General features: G+C 41.7%; 1 protein-coding gene across 9 annotated transcripts in view; it reads left to right on the top strand.

Moving 5' to 3' along the window:
* SYNRG (synergin gamma) overlaps positions 1–18,897 on the top strand; it is a 92,589-nt gene that overhangs the window by 40,263 nt on the left and 33,429 nt on the right. For all 9 annotated transcript variants that reach the window (XM_062175310.1, XM_062175314.1, XM_062175307.1 and 6 more), the window contains exons 12-14: positions 1,026–1,159; positions 9,325–9,443; positions 9,622–9,684. In XM_062175310.1, coding sequence (XP_062031294.1) covers positions 1,026–1,159; positions 9,325–9,443; positions 9,622–9,684 — 316 coding nt within the window. The remainder of the gene's footprint in view (positions 1–1,025; positions 1,160–9,324; positions 9,444–9,621; positions 9,685–18,897) is intronic.

The following is an 18,897-nucleotide window of genomic DNA, read 5'->3' as shown; positions in this document are numbered from 1 at the left end:
CAACAGATAATTTCCAGTATAGAAAACAGGTAGTAAAGAGTTGAATGTATTTGGCTGAAGGTTTATAGTTCATTATAGTATATATATTTAAAACATCAAATCTAATAAGGTTAATTAATTAAATGTTTAAGTTGTCTCTTTCAGGTAAACTGCTACTAAACTTAAAATTTTGTTTATTTTCACTACTCCGATTAGCAAAAGTTTTTATTAAATGTGTCATATTTAGTGTCTGTGAAAATACACAGGAAAAGTCATTAGTATACTATGGATTCCTTGTTGTACCTTTTTTAGATGGCAGGTTTGGCAGTAGCTACCAAAATTATTGTTGTCTGTACCTTCTGAACTAGTGTTTACATGAACAGAAATAGTAGCTCAAGTTAGCAAAGATAGACACAGGTGTTTTGTTGTAACTTTTTTTTTGTCAGAATGAAAAATTAGAAATAGCTTAATATCTATCAGAAGGAAAAGGTTCAGTACATTTCAGTTCATATGATAGTGATAAGCTGATCATTAGAGTTCGTGAGCTAGATGTATGTGTACTATGCGGAAAGATATCCTCGCTGTGTAGTTACAGAACAGTATGTTGTGCACTCATTTTTCTATAAAGCAGTTATACCATTAATAGTACTCACATCTGGAGTGTGGGGTTAGGAATCACTGATCACTGTTTATCCTCGTATGATTGGTTCTGATGGGCTTGGATCACTTTTAAAACTTAGATTTGTGTGAAATATTTTTTAAAGATGGCAGACTCTCAGTTACCCAATAACTATGATTCAGCAGATTTTTTAAAATGTGTAGATGACCTCTTTAACCCTGTCTTCTACCATTCATGCCAGGGAGTATCTAAAAATACAAGGTTCCTACCTTAAGCGCTTTAGTTGATGTTATTAAAGAGTGTTCTAAGGTTAGCTGGTTGTTCTTAAATTGAGAAATTTAAAGGCAGCCTTTAAAGCTGGCAGTTGAAGGCTGGACTTCTTTTGTCCATTTGATGTTTGCTACCTAAACATCTTCTGTAAACACAGGTGGGAAAGCCAGAAGACGATGACTTCCAGGACTTTCAAGATGCTTCTAAGTCCGGATCTCTTGATGACTCTTTCAGTGATTTCCAAGAGTTACCTGCTGCTTCAAAAACAAATAGTTCTCAGCATGGAAACAGGTAGAAAAGAGTTCAATGGCTTTAACATTGTATTCGACCATTAAGAAAAAGATACCCACAATAAAAAGCCTAAGTATAAGTAAAATTAAGTTTATATGTGCATGGCCAGCGCCGCGGCTCACTAGGCTAATCCTCCACCTGCGCTGCTGGCACCCCGGGTTCTAGTCCCGGTTGGGGCACCGGATTCTGTCCTGGTTGCTCCTCTTCCAGTCCAGCTCTCTGCTGTGGCCCAGGAAGGCAGTAGAGGATGACCCAAGTGCTTAGGCCCTGCACCCGCATGGGAGACCAGGAGGAAGCACCTGGCTCCTGGTTTCGGATCTGCGCAGCGCACCAGCCGTAGCGGCCATTTCGGGGGTGAACCAATGGAAGGAAGATCTTTCTCTCTGTCTCTCTCACTGTCTAACTCTGCCTGTCAAAAAAAAAAAAAGTTGTGCTGTACTACTTTTCCTCAACTATTTCCTTGTTATGCATTCTTTCACTCTTTGAACTTCTCTCCTTTTTGTCCACCTTAAACTCCTACTTTTTCTCCCAGTATTTCTTTGCTTGTTACTGGGACTGTGGCATACCGTGTTAAGTTGATCTGAGCAATGCCTGCGTCCCATACTGGAGCACTGGTTCTAGTCCCGGCTGCTCCACTTCTGATCCAGCTCTCTGCTATGGCCTGGGAAAGCAGTGGAAGATGGCCCAAGTGCTTGGACCCCTGCGCCTATGTGGGAGACCTGGATGGGTTTCAGCTTCTGGCCTTGGCCTGGCTCAGTGCTGGCTTTTGTGACCATTTAGGGAGTGAACCAGAGGATAAAAGACCTCTCTCTCTGTGTCACTCTGCCTTTCAAATAAATAAAATAAATCTTTTTTAAAAAGGCAGCAATAATAAATTAGAGACAATGATGGTGCTTAATAATAGTGCGTAAAATGTTTTTAGAAATTATATTTTTGCTTGTGCTAAACCTGATTTGTTAAAGCTGAGTGCGCATATGCAGTGATGACTTCATCTTCCTGTATTAGCTCCAGGTGTTTCAACTATTGGAAAGCAGGAGTACATAGTTTTATATTTCTGTAATATAATGTGCTATTGATTTTCCACAAAACTCACAATTCAGAACTCTATGATTATTCATCTCTAAGAATTTCAGACTCCTGCTTGCATAAACATTTCTGTAACCTTTAGGTGCAGTAGCTGATTCAGTCAGTATGTTGTCAGCACTTTAACCTCTAATTTTTTTTTTTTTTTTACTTATTTGTGGGACAGAGAGAGAAAGAAAGCAAGAGTGTGAGTGCCTCCCACCTGCTGATTGACTCCCCAAATGCCTGCAATAGCTAGGGTTAGATCAATCCAGGTCTCCCATGTGGTGGCAGGAACCCTGTTATTTGAGCCATCACCGCCGTTACCCAGGGTCTGCATTGGCAGGAAGCTGGAGTCAGGAGCAGAGCTGGGATCAAAGCCAGCTACTCCAGGAGAGGATGCAGGCTCCTTAATCAATAGGCTAAATACTCCCTGTTTTAAGTATTCAGATAATTCTTCCACAGATTGGACGACACCATACTTAAACCAATGTGAGGTTTTTTCCCTTTGGTTTGTTTTGGAAACTTGTTTTGTCAGAGTATGGAAGGCCATTTCTCTGATGTTGCTGTTTGTGCAACTTCCGTCACCGCTGTAAGTATAGAGATGCTCCTACTCAGCACTTCCCTGCATACGTACTGTAACAAGAGCTAAGAGATAGTCATTATAGAGAATTACAGATTAGGGAAAGATTATTCTCCTGGTTTGAAGACTACACAAGCACATATTAATACATAATAGAAACAGTAGAAACATATGGGGGATATGATACTGAGTTCTGGGATTTCCAAGACCACTGTGCCACAGGCACTGTTAACCTTACAGATACATAATCTGGTTTCTACCCCAGAGCTCTTCCTTAGATCAAAATTTATACATACTGCCACTTCCTAAGCATCCTTTTCAGAGTGACCCAAAGCATCTTGAATTCACTGAAAATTGAAAGTTGAATTCATTATTTTCCTACTGAAATTCACTTAACCAAAAAAAAAAAAAGATCGTTCCCTTTCCTAGTGAACGGTGTCACCAAATTAGAAGCATGTTGTTATTCCTGGTTTCGTCCTCCCTCCTTTACCACCAGTTCCTCTGTCGGCTCTACATGGTATGATCTTGCTCTGCCTGCTCTCCCTGCTCTTGGCATTTCCCCACAGCTGCCCCTGCAGACACACCAGACCAACTCCAGACTGGCCATGCTCTTTCAAGCTTCAGGTCTTTGCACCTTCTCTTTTCTTCTGTCTGCAATAACCTCCCTGTTTACTGTTACTGTGGTTGCTTCTGGTTCCATTTCCAAAGTCGACTAAATACTGGGAATTTTTCCTAACCCCTCTCCAACAGTCTCTGGCTCCAAAATGAGTCAGGAGCCCCTCCTTCTCTACTAGCATGGTACCTCATGAGGATCAGTGCCTGATATAATTACTGGCTACTTGGCTGCTGCCCTCACTGGGCTGTAAATACTTGAAGACAGCCTTCCATGTTTATAAATGTAGTGCCTAGCCCATGATACGTGATTAGTAAGGGTTTGTTGGATGACTGTTTTACTGTATGTAGGTTGTAAATTGATTTATCAAACTGGTGGTTCATTCCTCTGGAGAAAAACTCTCAGTAGATGAAATGACTATTTGGAGATAAAAGGTTTTAAGATGGTAGCCATACTGGAGGTGTGGGGTGCTATTAACAGTTTTGCATGTGTTCCTTTTACAGTTCTATTTCCATATTTTCCCTAAATGAAAATATTTTGCTTGCATCTAAGAATTCATACTTATTGTCATTTATTCATTTAGCAAATGTTTATTTAGCATCGGCTGTATTGCACAATACATACAGCAGCAGAAACCACAGTTCTGCTCTATTTTTTTTTCAAGGTTATTTATTTGTTTGTTTGAGAGGCAAAGCTACAGACACAGGGGGAAAGAGAGATAAAGGGCTTCTATCTGCTGGTTTACTTCCCAAGTGGCCGCAACAGAGCTGAGAATATCAGGAGCCAAGAGCTTCCTCCTGGTCTCCCGTGCAGGTGCAGGGGCCCAAGCACTTGGACCATCTTCCACTGCCTTCCCAGGCCATAAGCAGAGAGCTGGATCAGAAGAGCAGCAGCCGGGACACGAACCAGTGCCCATAAGGGATGCTGGCCCTGCAGGTGGAGGCTTAGCTCACTATACTACAGCGCTGGCCCCCCACAGTTCCGCTCTAAATAAGCTTGGTTTTAATTGGAATTTTATGTTATCTGATAAAGCTTTTTTATGGCTGTCCTTAAATGTACAACCAGCCCTCTATAATCCATGAATTCTGTTTCTGCAGTCTCAACCAACTGCAGATCAAAAATCTTAAGGAAAAAAAGCATCTGTACAGATTTCTTTTTCCTTGTCCTTATTTCATAGCAATACAACTATTTTCACAGCATTTATATTGTGTTAGGGATTATAAGTAATCTAGACATGATTTAAAGTCTACAGGAGGCTGTACATAGGCTATATACAAATACTACAGCATTTTATATAAGAGACTTGAACATCTGTGGATTTTGGTATCTGTTTGGGGTCCTGGAACCAATCCCCTGCTGTTCCCAAGGAACCAGTGTGCGTGTGTGTGTGAGTAATGAAGTCCCTAGTTTATAATCTATATTCTGAGTTTGTCTTAAAGATTTGTTAAATCCTAATACCAGTAGCTACACTAAAGTGAGACTACTTTGGGTGGAATTTTTAAGCAGAAAATGAGCATAGCCAAAGAAGATGAAAAGAGAAGTAGGAGTTAGAAGTAGATGGGATGGAGAGCATTGTTCGCCTGTGAGAAACTGATATCCATTAAGGGCAGCACGGGCTGTGGGATGCCTTATCATTTGTGACATACTCTGTCAAGGTTTTAGGAAGAAGTGGCAGGATGAAAGTGATTTTTGCTACTCTATGGGAGAGATTCAGCTGCTGCAGTAATCCTTTGTGAGATGATGAGGGGTACTCTGGATTTAGAGTTATATAGACAAGGAACAGTTTATATCTGAGACATTGGTTGGGCTTGATGTTGAACTGGATGTCAGAGTCAGAGCAGTTGAGTCTGCTCCTGCGAGGGAGTCTGGGAGGCCAGTGGCATCACTGAGTTGTCCATTCTGTAACTGCTTACTGAGTGCCAGGCACTGGGGAGCCCAGGATCATCAACAAGGAGACAGGGGACATTGAGGATAGAAAGTGTAGAAAGGATTAAGGCGTAGGGACTTAGGGACTTGCAGCTCGTTTGTTTTAGTTTGCTGAGATAAATCTTTCTTTTTAGAGGCATATATCTGTAGGGTGAGCAACTAAGTAAACTGTGTACCACGACCCTGTGGATATTGTGAAACATTAGTGATTTGCTAGAGAAAGGGCAGAAGACTTTTTTTTTTTTTTTTTTTTCCTGGTGGCCAGACTCTTAAAGTCTTACCTTACAGTAGAATCCAGGTCCTTAAATTTTAAAACAGTATATCTCTGTCACTTGAGTACTTTGGTTAATATTAAAGAGTAGAAATAACTCTTTTCATGTTTGGAACAGATAATAATACCATGTATAACATGTATAAACACTTTCAAGTTAATTACAACTTTAAAACATTGTTTTAGGGGTCATTGTGGTGGCATAGCAGGTTAAGCTATCGCCATGCAATGCTGGCATCCTATATGGGGGTGGGTTTGAGTCCCAGCTGCTCCACTTTCTAACTCCCTGCTAGTGCACCTGGGAAAACAACAGAAGATGACTCAAGCAGTTGGGTGCCTGTATCCATGTGGGAGACCTGGATGAAGCTTCTGCCTTCACCTGGCCCAGCTCCAGCTGCTGTGGCCATTTGGGGAGTGAATCAGTGGGTGGAAGCGCTCTCTCTCTCTCTCTCTGTCTCTCCCTCACTCCCTCTCTAATGCTACCTTTCAAATAAGTAAATAAATCTTAAAAAAACAAACAAACAAAAAAAAAACTCAGAGATAGTATTTTTAAAAAATACCTTTAGAGAAAGAAGTGGAGTGAAATTTTCATTTGCAATAATGGTGAAGCAGACTGAAGTAGAACCTTTTTTTAAATTAGATTTTTAATTTATTTGAGAGACAGAGTTCCCATCTGTTGGGTCACCTCTCAAATGTCTGCAGTGGCTGGGGCAGGACTAGGCTAAAGCTGGAAACAGGGAACTCAGTCCAGGTTCTCCACAGGTGGCAGGAACCCAGTCACTTGAACCATCACCACTGCCTCCCTGGGTCTGCATTAGTGGGAAGCTGGAGTCAGCACCCAGAACCAGTATCAGACATAGACACTCCCAATGTGGGCCACAGGCATCCTTCTTAACCACTAGGCCAAACTCCCACCCTCAGACCTCTGGAATGGAATGGAATGGAATTTTGTTGATGAGTCAGCAGTACTTCATTATCTTGAATTCTGAAGATCCTCTTTTTTCCTGTGAATATAATTTTAAAATTAATAATATTCAGGGGGCTGGCGCTGTGGCGCAGGAGGTTAATCCTCTGTCTGTGGTGCTGGCATCCCATATGGGCACTGGTTCTAGTCCCAGCTGCTCCTCTTCTGATCCAGCTCTCTGCTGATGGCCTGGGAATGCAGTAGAAGATGGCCCAAGTCCTTGGGCCCCTGCACCCACATGGGAGACCTAGAGAAAGTGCCTGACTCCTGGCTTCAGACCGGCGCAGCTCTGGCCGTCACCGCCATTTGGGGAGTGAACCAACAGATGGAAGACCTTTTCTCTCTCCCTCCCTCTCACTATAACTCTACCTGTCAAATAAATTTAAAAAAACAAAAAGTAGTGATAATATTCATGAGGCCAGCGTTGTGGCATAGTGGATTAAGTCACTGCCTGTGATGCCAGCATCTCATATGGTTGCCAGTTTGAGTCCTGGCTGTTCCACTTCTGATCCAGCTCCCTGCTTATGGGCCTGGGGAAGCAGAAGATGGCCCAAGTACTTGGGGTACCTCCACCTCTGTGGGAGGCATGGATGAAGCTCCTGGCTTTGGCCTGACCCGTTGTGGCCATTTGGGGAGTGAACCAGCAAATGAAAGATCTCTGTCTCTCCCTCTCTCTATCTGTATACAACTCTGCCTTCCAAATAAATCAAATAAATCTTTTAAAAAATTAATAATAATTCAGTTAAATGTCTCACTTAGAAAGATTTACCAATGAACTTTTTTTTTTTGAAAGATTTATTATTTATTTGAAAGACAGAGAGAGGCAGAAACAGAGAAAGATAGAGAGGTCTTCCATCCTCTGGTTCATTCCCCAGACGACCCCAGTGGCCAGAGCTGCACCAATCCAAAGCCAGGAGCTAGGAGCTGCTTCTGAGTCTCCCAAGTAGGTGCAGGGGCCCAAGGACTTCTACTGCTTTTCCAAGCCACAGCAGAGAGCTGGATTAGAAGTGGAACACCTGGGACTTGAATCAGCGCCCATATGGGATATACATATGGTGGCTTTACATGCTACGCCACAGCACCAGCCCCACCAATGAACCTTAAAAAACCGTAAATAAAATTAGAGGGTCATGAAAAACAAGTAGTTCATTCAACATTGTGATGTTGGTTACCTTTATTTCCATGTAATATTCTGTATAGTGAGCTATTGTTTAATTATGTATGAACCTTAAAAAAATCCACCTATAATGTGTAGACAGTAACTCATTACATTTGTCTAGATCAGACAGATATGTAGCAGGTGTTTAGTCGTGATCTGAAATGACAATATTTGATGGCACTGAGTCCCAGAGCACTGTGCCCCTGCATTAGGATGTGCCTGCCAGAGCCTGTTTTTTGCCTTCCTTGTTGGCCACTGATAAGAAGATTTAAATGAAGGTGGAAAGATTTTGCTTCAAGGCAAAGAACTCAACAGAAATCCATTTATATAACTTGTGTGTGGCATTGAATGACACAAACTACTGATGGAATGTAGTCATTCATATGTAAAGGTGGTTCTTCCAGGGAGCTGCCAGGGTGTGATAAGCAGGGCAGGGTAGAGAACAGTACATTCATAGTATGTGTTTAAACCTTTCAAGAATTACCCACACAGATTCGACTCATTACACTATTTCTACATTCAGCACACAGGCAAGAATATCTTCATCTAATTATGAAGTGATTGTTGTTTTCCTACAAAGATAGCTTCTGGAACAGCTGACATGATCCTTATAAAAATGCAAATTTTATTAACTCTGTTGCTGCTTATCAGATACATGAACTTCTGCCAGTAAGCAATGCAATATGATCAAAAGAAGACAATTTACATCTTGGCTTGAACAGCATCTCATAAGTAGATTTTTATCTTCACAGTACCGCCTCCACCTGCACTCTGAACCCATATCAGAGAATAATTTGTACTACAGTTAATGTAATTTATTTTGAAATATAGGCTTACCTCAGAGGTACTACTGGTTCAGTTCCTGACTGCTGCGGTAACTCTAGTTTCGGCATAAAGCAGGTCCAGTGCATATAAAAGTTGTGTTTGTATGTTACAATAGACTATATCATTGTCTGTTAAGTATATAATAGCATTGTATCTTAAAAAACAAAGTATATACCTTAAAAATACTTTGTTGCTAAAAAATTCTAACAGTCAACTGAAATGTTGGGAAAATGGCACCAATATACCTTTTCCATGCAAATTGCCACAACTCTTTAATTTGTGAAAATTGTGTGTGTGTGTGTGTGTAGTTAGTTGTGGCGTGTATTACAGTGGACCACAGTTAAACAGGTGTTGTGCACTGGGCATACATGTTTGGGGTAGTTCACTTTAGCAGTTTTATGGACCTTCAGCTAGAATTACAGTTACCATTCTTTAGTGACCTATTTCAGTGCCATTTCAGTCATTATTATGGCTTGGAGGGGTTTGGATGGCCAGCTTGGAATAGTTAATCAGGAAAAACCGGTGGTTTAGTGGTTGAATTTTTTTCTCCCAAGAAACAGGACCTTGTTTTTAGCATTTGTGGAATGTGCGTATATATATATATATAGAGAGAGAGAGAGAATGAGAGAGAGAGACAGAGACAGAGAGAGAGACAGAGATTGATTCTAACTTTTAAAACGCCATTTTTATTTTCAGCTTTTACTTGATGACAGCAAAAAGATTCGATTTTCTGCTCCCTAGACATACTTTTTTCCCTTTTAGTGCTCCTCCTCTGTTGATGCCACTCCCTGGAACTAAAGCAACAGCTTCAGTGGATAAATACGCTGTGTTTAAAGGAATTGCAGCAGACAAATGCTCTGAAAATACTGTTCCATTTGGAGGTAAAAAAAAAAAAAGTTTAATTCCTACACCTATAAATGTAACATTTAATTACATTGTGTGCATCTTTGTTTCAAGTGGTAGCCTTTAAGCATGTCTGGTTAACTTGATCTGCCTGCCTTGAGCTATGATGATATCAAGGTCCCTGATTTTAATTGAGCTTTTGTCTTTCCATCACAGAACCTGGTGATAAATACAGTGCTTTCAGAGAACTGGAACAGACAGCAGAAAGTAAAGCTTTAGGTAAGCTTTTGATTCTATAAGCAGTTAAGTTATATCAATCTTTAATAAAAGAGGTTTTTGTTGGCTCTTTCAGTGATAAATCTGATAGTCACTTACTTTACTATGTATATCTTTAGGAGAAAAAAATTGAATGAATAGAGCAATATAATATACTGATTGTTAGGATATTCAAACTACACATTTCTAATACAGAAAACTTTGGTGGCAACCCATTATGTTTAATAAATATTGTGATAAGTGCAGAGTGAAGATGATCTTCTGGAAGAAGAATAAGACTTAAATTTTTTTGTGGCACTAAAATTTACAAGATGGTGAATTGTTTCAGTTAATGAGAGTTATTTTCTAAAATTAAGGGCAAATCCTAAATCATTGTAATTTCCTCTGAAGATACTACGTTCCCTTTCTTTGAAAGTCCACATGCCAGGTTAGATTCCTGTATCAAATGAAGTTCTGTGACTACTTTTGTTTACTGTAATGTTCAATAAGACTTCAACTGTTTTCATTGAATCAATCCGTGGACTGGGGCTGGTGTTGTAGAGTAGCAGGCAAAGCTATTGCCTGTGATGCCAGCATCCCATATGTGACACCAGTTCATGTCCCAGCTGCTCCACTTCCTAGCCAGCTTCCTACTAATGTCCTGGACAAGGCAATGGAGAATGCCCAAGTGCTTGGGCCCCTACCACCCACGTGGGAGAACTGGAGGAAGCTCCTGGCTCTAGAGCTAGTCTTAAATGTCAAAATTTGGTGTTTTGTGTTTTTTTCCTGTTACTGTTTTGCTACCTAGCACCATTGTTTTTTAGATTCCCAATAAACATCTATAAAGAAAAGATTCTAGAATGGCGTTATTGAAAGCAACTCTGAGGAGTGGACATTTAGCCTAGCAAATAAGACACTGGTTGAGACAACCTTGTTCCATGTGGGGTGCCTGGATTGGATTTCCAGCTCCAGGTCCTGATTCTAGCTTCTTGCTAATGCAGACCCTGGCAGATAGACCATGGCTCAAGTAGTAAGGTACCTGTCACCCACGTAAGAAACTTGGGTTGCACTCCCAGCTTCCACCCAGCCCCAGCCCTTGAAGATATTTGGGGTGTAAACCACTATATAGGACCTCAGGTCCCCCTCCCTCGCCTTCTATCTCTGTAAATATATGAAAGTTTAAACAAAAACAGCCCTGATAAAGTACAGTCACTACTAGTGTGTATCTATTGCTACTTCCTGGAAGCAGATGCAAGATAGTTGGTGTTCACAGAGGTAGGGTGTGTTACTGTCTTACAGCTTCTGTAATCCTAGAGGTATACAGTTGTACAAAGGCATTATATGAGACTTCATTCAGCTTTTCCAGCAGAGGGGGCCCAAAGCATGGAATGACACCACTGTGATAAAGAAGTGTAGTGTCTGTGTGTGTGTGTGTGTTTTTTAAGAATTATTTATTTATGCTATGTGAGGGCAAACTGTTGAAATCTTTACTTTATATATACTCAACTGATTTTCTGTATATAAAGAGAATTGAAAATGAATTGATGTGAATGGAAGGGGAGAGAGAGCGAGAAAGGGGAGGGTTGCGGGTGGGAGAGAAGTTATGGGGGGGCGGGGAGCCATTGTAATCCATAAGCTGTACTTTGGAAATTTATATTCATTAAATAAAAGCTTTAAAAAAAAGATTTATTTATTTGAAATCAGAGTTAGAGAGAAGGCAAGAGAAAGAGAAATCTTCCACTGGTTCACTCCCAAATGACCACAATGACTGGGGCTGAAACAGGCTGATGCCAGGAGCTGGGAGCTTCTTTGAGGTCTCCCACATGTGTGGCAGGGGCCCAGGACATGAGCCATCCTCCACTGCTTTCCCAAGCACATCAGCAGAGATCTGGATCAGAAGTGGAGCAGCCAATATGGGATGCCGGTGTCTCAGGCAATGGCTTTACTTGCTGTGCCACAGTGCTGGCTGTAGTCCATGGACTGATGGACGCACTGAACACAGTTGAAGTCTTGTTGAACATTACAATAAAGAGTAGTCACAAATCTTTTGATATTTGAACCAGCACCCGTATGAGATGCTAGCATTGCAGGTGGCAGCCCTGAGAACTGTAGCTTCTTAGATAGAATTTCCTCTCATTAGCACAGTTCTAAGTACTTACTGCTCTTCATGAACATCAGCTAAAAATCATCAATCAATAAATAAAAGTAAACTTATACAAAGATGACCAAGTGAAGGCGAACAATATTCAACCTAAGTGTATTTTACCAAATCTGTCGTTTTTGAATGGTGAGTGTTCCATGGAGGAAAGGGCAGGAGGGTACTAAGTGGCACCTCAGAGCTTCAGCCATCTGCTGGACCATGGCATCGTGGGGCAGGTGCTGTGACATAGTGGGTAAAGCCACTGCCTGCAGTGCCAGCATCCCATGTGGGTGCTGGTTCGAGTCCTGGCTGCTCCACTTCCAATCCAGCTCTCTGCTGTGGCCTGGGAAAGCAGTAGAAGATGGCCCAAGTCCTGGGGCCCATGCACCTACGTTGGAGACCTGGAAGAAGCTCCTGGCTCCTGGCTTCAGATTGGCACAGCTCTGGCCGTTGCAGCCAATTGGGGAGTGAACCAGCAGATGGAAGACCTCTCTCTCTTCTTTGCTTCTCCTCTCTCTATGTAACTCTGACCTTCAAATGAATAAATCTTGTATTAAAAAAAAAAAAAAAGACATCATCCCAAACAGAAGCAATAACCACACAGTTGCCTATCTGATGTATTCCTGGATAACGACATCAGTGTCTGTCATCTGCTCACTCCCCAGGTAAAGGGGAGGCAGTTACTCTACTTTGGTTATATTCAACTCAGGCATCACTTTTCTCAGTTTTCAATGTTGGCTATAATTTAATGAAAAAGATGAAGTGAGGGGTTTGTGTGCATGTGTCTGAGAGAAGGGCTTAAATAGTGGAAGAGAGTAAAGAGTAATAATTTGAGAGCCTTTTTATTTTTAAGGGAAAGGGTTTATTTTTGGGGAAACCCAGCAGCCCGGAGGGAAGGGCAAGAACCATATATTTAAAAACTGAAAGTTTGTCCTTAAATCCTATTGTAAACATGATGTGTAGAATTTAGATAATCCAGAGATCAAAATTAGGTCCTTTAAAGCTTAACTGCATTTTGTAAAATGTATATATGCTAATGACTATTTCCTTCTGGGAACAGAACCACATTCTGTCTTTATGTACTGAGGGCTTAAATCATGGGACATCCTTCTGCAATTTATTTCTGCCATTCTATTCAGGGTGAGAAGATTCCGATAAAGTTAGGGAAGTAGGGTAGAATCTATACTGCTTAATCATCTCACGAAAGGGAAGCCTACCTCCTGCAAACATATTTAATCCCTCATGTCAAAATATTCAGCTCTTAGGTTCTAGAATTATTTCCTTGTGTTCATCCTTGAGTCGGGATGTAATAGCTATTTCTCCTCAGTGCCTATAGCAGGCACTGGGAGTACAAGGATAAACCCTGTTTTTTCATTTACTTTCAACAATGCTTTCATCACCTCTGAGCCAAGGCTGCTGTGGAATAAAGAGCACAGTCTAGTGTTAGGGTTCTTTGTGTAATTGTATCATTGATGATCATGTGATACACATGTTAATTCTAAAACAGACAACAGGAAAAGACAGTGGCACCACCCAAACATAAGCAATACCTTAGTCTTAGTCTTGGCTTTTAGTCCTTTTTTTTTTTTAAAAGGTTTGTTGAAAATGCAGAATGACAGAGAGAAAGATGGTCCATTCGCTGGTTCACTACTACCTGAATGACTGCAATGACCTGAGCTGGGCCGGGCCAAAGCCAGGTACCTGGAATTCCATCCAGGTCTCCCACGTGTGTACAGGGCCCACTTTCCGCTGCCTTGCCAGGTGCATTATCAGGGAGCTGAATGGGAAGTGGAGCAGACAGGACTGCAACTGTGGTGCTCAGTTGCAGGGTTCCCATTGACAAGCAGCGGCTTAACTCATACAGCGCCAGCCCCAGGAGAGTAGCTTCTGTTCTGCCAAATGGTGTGAGACAATTTTTATACTCTCATTATAATGACACTGGCTTGACCTCATCAGAGTATCTTGGAATTTTGAAGAATCTTCTAATGCTGTGTTTAGAGCTATAGGTTTCTGAGATTCCTGAATGACAGTTTATTATTTGCTTTTTCTACCTTTATAGTTCAAAGCAGAACTTTTTTTTGACAGGCAGAGTGGATAGAGAGAGAGAGACAGAGAGGAAGTCTTCCTTTTTGCCATTGGTTCACCCTCCAATGGCCGCTGCAGCCAGCGCATCTCGCTGATCCGAAGCCAGGAGCCAGGTGCTTCTCCTGGTCTCCCATGCGGGTGCAGGGCCCAAGGACTTGGGCCATCCTCCACTGCCTTCCCAGGCCATAGCAGAGAGCTGGCCTAGAAGAGGGGCAACTGGGATAGAATCCGGCACCCCAACCGGGACTAGAACCCGGTGTGCCGGCGCCGCAAGGTGGAGGATTAGCCTGTTAAGCCACGGCGCCGGCCTCAAAGCATAACTTAAAGGTGATGGAAGGAGCATTCTATAGAGAGAATGATGATTCTTACGGAAGTTATAGCAGAAAGGGTCTCTTTTGAGATTTTAGGATCTAAACTGTGACAGAGAAGGAAACTTAGGAATATTTAGAAATTAACTAAGAAGTTGCCAGTGAATATGCTTAGTGTGCCTTGTGATATGGAAGTTTCCAAAGACTATAGCTACTTTGTGAAAAAGCTTCCTTTGTTTTTGAACTTGCAAACCTACCTATTTTTATTTGTGCAGCTTACATTTCTAATGGAAAACTTTACAGTTCGTCAGTAAGTTTAGTTTGCTGTGATGATTTTAAGTTAAAAAGTGAAACATGTCAATTTCACAGATGTTTCAAAGCAGCACATCAAAAATTCAGGCTGCAATAAACTTGGCTACTTACTGCTTTTTACTTCCAGAAATAATACAATCAGTGGTTATACTTGTCTAAAGTACCAGGGTGATTTTTTAAAAAAGTCTTCCATCTGCTTTTCCCATCAGTTTGTGAAATTGACTTTATTTTTTATTAGGGGCATGTCTTTACAGAAAATTTGAATGTGTTCTTTAAAATTTCCCTACTAGGTAGAGTTCTCTCTGTTGATAAGTTTGGCTGGTGAATTGGTTGAGATCTCAATGAAAAATAAATTTCTGTTTTCTGTGGTTTTTTTTTTTTTCATCTGACATATTAAAGTATGTATCATATAACATATTCCAGGGGCACTATATTTAAAAACTGCATTACTGGGGCCAGCACTGTGGCGAGGTGGGTAACCTGCCACCTACAATGACAGCATGTATTATGGGCACCGATTTGAGTCCAGCTGCTCCACTTCCTATCCAGCTCCCTACTAATGTGCCTGGGAAAGTGGTGGAGGATGGCCCAAGTGCTTAGGCTCCTGCACCCACATGGGAGACCAGGAAGAAGATCCTGGCTCCTGGCTTTGGCCTGGCTCAGTCCTGGTTGTTGGAACCATTTGGGGAGTGGATCAGTAGATGGAAGATCTCTCTCTTTCTGCCTCTGTTTTTCTGTAACTCTGCTTTTCAAATACATATATAAGTCTTTTAAAACTTAAATAAACCTGCATTCTTTTATATGCTGATTTCATGAATTTAAATTTCAGTTTTAAATGCATTTTTATGGTTTATTTGCTTCTATATCTCATTTTTAGGGAAACATCATATTTAGAAAATGGGTGAGGAAATTAGAAGCCATCAAAAATGGTAGTCATTTTTTTTTAACTAACAAATGATATTGATGGGTGTAGCTGTATTTATATTTAGCTTATCTCTCCTTGGCATTACCTGGTATAGCCTAATGGATGTTAATGGTAGCCCTTCAGGCATTATTAGAAAATTGAGCTGTTTACAGTCTAACTTCATACCTGTGAGTGATGATATTACTATGATAATAAAGAATAGAAAAGCTGTTATGGACCTAGATTTTGTATCAGTATCTTGACCGAGTTGATTTAATTATTTTTGAGAAGGACGTTAATACCTGTTTCCTCTAGCCAAAAAATAAACATAAATTCTGTCAGTAACCTCCTCCCCCAGAATAGTATAATATCAACCAAAGTCTAAATCATATCCTCTAAAACTTTAATAGCTTAATGTATTTTTTTAAAGATTTATTTATTTATTTGAAAGTCAGAGTTACACAAAGGAGAGGCAGAGAGAGAGAGGTCTTCCATCCACTGGTTCATTCCTCATTTGGCCGTATCCACCAGAACTGAGCCAATCCGAAGCCATGAGCTTCTTCCAGGTCTCCCACTTAGGTAAAGGGGCCCAAGGACTTGGGCCATCTTCTACTGTTTTACCAGGCCATAGCAGAGAGCTGTATCGGAAGTGGGGCCGCTGGAACTCAAACCAGCGCCCATAGGAGATCCCAGCACGGCAGGCGGTGGCTTTACCTGCTTTGCCACAGCGCCGGCCCCTAATGTATTTTAATAGCAAGCTTACCGGAGCAGCGCAGAAGACAGACAACATTAAAAATATGTGCTTGCATGTAGGACAAACAACTCAATTAGAAAAGTATAGCGAACAGATAGAATCTGCTGATGATACAAATGCTACAAACACTATTTACTTGCTGTCAATAAGAAAATCACTTGTTTTTGGCCGGTGCCATGGCTCGATAGGCTAATCCTCCGCCTGCGACGCCGGCATACCGGGTTCTAGTCCTGGTTGGGGCACCGGATTCTGTCCTGGTCGCTCCTCTTCCTGTCCAGTTCTTTGCTGTGGCCCGGGAGTGCAGTGGAGGATGGCCCAAGTGCTTGGGCCCTGCACCCGCATGGGAGACCAGGAGGAAGCTCCTGGCTTCAGATCAGCGCGGTGCACCGGCCGCAGCATGCCAGCTGCAGCAGCCATTGAGGGGTGAACCAACGGAAAAAGGAAGACCTTCTTCTCTGTCTTTCTCTCTCACTGTCCAATCTGCCTGTCAAAAAAAAAAAAAGAGAAAGAAAATTACTTGTTTTTAAAAAATGCAAATGCTGGTATTGTCCAGAAAAATTTAACAGGATTATTTATAATTGTTATAAAGTTAAACTGCTGAAACTTGTTCACTGAAACATTTTGACTTGCATTAATGCTTTACAACCCTGCATTTATATTAAAAATCCACACACAAATTAAAATGGAAAAACTGCCAATACCTGATTTCTGTCCCCTATTTTTCCACTTACAGTCATATACTTAGATACCTTTTTACTCCATGGGAAAAAAAATATCTATCATTCAGAACTACTAATAACAGCAAGAAGAAAAAGATGTTTTTGAGAATGAAATGTTTCCTGTCATAGTGGATTCTTAAGCACATTCTCCATGTATGCAGTGTGCTAGCAGGGTCTCTTTCGGGATAATTGTTACACGTTTGGCATGGATAGCACACAGGTTGATGTCTTCAAAAAGGCCAACCAGATAGGCCTCACTTGCCTCCTGCAAAGCACCAGTAGCTGCACTCTGGAAGCACAGATCTGTTTCGAAGTCCTGAGCAATTTCTTGCACCAGACGGTAGAAGGGGAGTTTGCTAATCAGAAGCTCAGTGGACTTCTGATAACTTCTAATTTCACAAAGTGCCTCAGTGCCAGGCCTGTAACAGTGAGGTTTCTTCACCCTCCAGTAGAGGACGCACTCTTTCGAGTGGCTTTTGTAGCCAGTTGCTTCCTGGGTGCTTTTCCCCAGTGATTTGGGAGCAGTCTGCTTTGTTCGAGCCCTGGCATAAAGACCTCCTTACTTAGCTCCCTTCTCCTTCGGCTGGAGTTCATTGAGCCAGAGGTGGTGCTGGCATTAGGGAATGACAATGGCGGCGTAGACAGCAGCTATGAATGCAGTTCCTCTGAAACTTTAAATAATAGAATAATAGAGTTCACATTTCTTCAAATCTCTTTGAATTTTAATAAATAAGAATGACTGCCCTTCAGTATGGTGTTGGGGCCAGTTTCAAGAAAAGCCCTGGTGCTCACAGATCTTTTTTCTCTGAGAGCCAGCTTCTATGGCTCTTGGCCCTTGGCCAGAATGCTTTGCAAGTAAGTACATAGTTTCTCAAAAATGTTTCATCAAAGTTGCCTTCCAAATTAAGGCCTCCATATACTTCAGCAATGTCATATATTATATAAAGATATTCTTAAAGTATATGGTTGAACACAGTATTGTGCTTTCTGAATGTTACCTGCAGGATTTACAGTACCTCACTGGTATCTTCTGATTTTTTTTTTAATCATGTAACATATTTTATTTTTAAAGGGCCACTGTTTTAATAGATCTCTCTTAGGAAACCTCCAGCACCTACTTCTTACTCAGCTCTGCTAGCCATAGGAGGAAAAGGCCTTGAGGCTGGTCCTGCTGCTGACAGAAGGCTGGGGCCCTAGGGGAGAGTACTGGCACCAGCAGCACCAGCTAATGAAAATTGGTACCTTGAGCCCAGTGCTGTGCGTAGAAGGCTAAGCCTCTGCCTGCAGCACTGGCATCCCATGTGGGCTGTGGTTCAAGTACTGGCTGCTCCTTTTCTGATCCAGCTCACTGCTGTGGCCTGGAAAAGCAGAAGAAAATGGCCTAAGTGTTTGGGCCACTGCACCCATGTGGGAGACCCAGAAGAATCTTCTGGCTCCTGTTTTCAGATTGGCTCAGCTCCAGCAGTTGCAGCCATTTAGGGAATGAACCAGCAAAGGAACGTCCTTTCTCGCTGTCTCTCCCTGTCTCTGTAACTCTACCTCTCATATAAAATATTTTTTTAAGATTTTTATTTATTTATTTGACAGGTAGAGTTACAGTGAGAGACAGAGAGAAAGGTCTTCCTTTTCCGTTGGTTCACTCCCCAAATGGCCGCCACGGCTGGAACTATGCTGATCCGAAGCCAGGAGCCAGGTGCCTCCTCCTGGTCTCCCATGTGGGTGCAGGTGCCTAAGCACTTGGGCCATCCTCCACTGCCTTCCCAGGCCACAGCAGAGAGCTGGACTGGAAGAGGAGCAGCCGGGACTAGAACCTGGCGCCCATATGGGATGCTGGTGCCACAGGCAGAGGATTAACCTAGTGAGCCATGGAGCCAGCCCCTCATATAAAATATTTTTTAAAATCTTTTTTAAAATCTATTAAAAAAAGATAAATCACAAACTACGCATTTGCATTTGTCCTTCATAAAAAAAAAACAAAAGACTGACGCTGTGGCATGGTGGGTAGTGCTGCCACC

Source organism: Lepus europaeus, chromosome 18 (assembly GCF_033115175.1).
Source record: "Lepus europaeus isolate LE1 chromosome 18, mLepTim1.pri, whole genome shotgun sequence".
NCBI lineage: Eukaryota > Metazoa > Chordata > Mammalia > Lagomorpha > Leporidae > Lepus > Lepus europaeus.
This window is presented reverse-complemented; position numbering and strand designations above follow the sequence as displayed.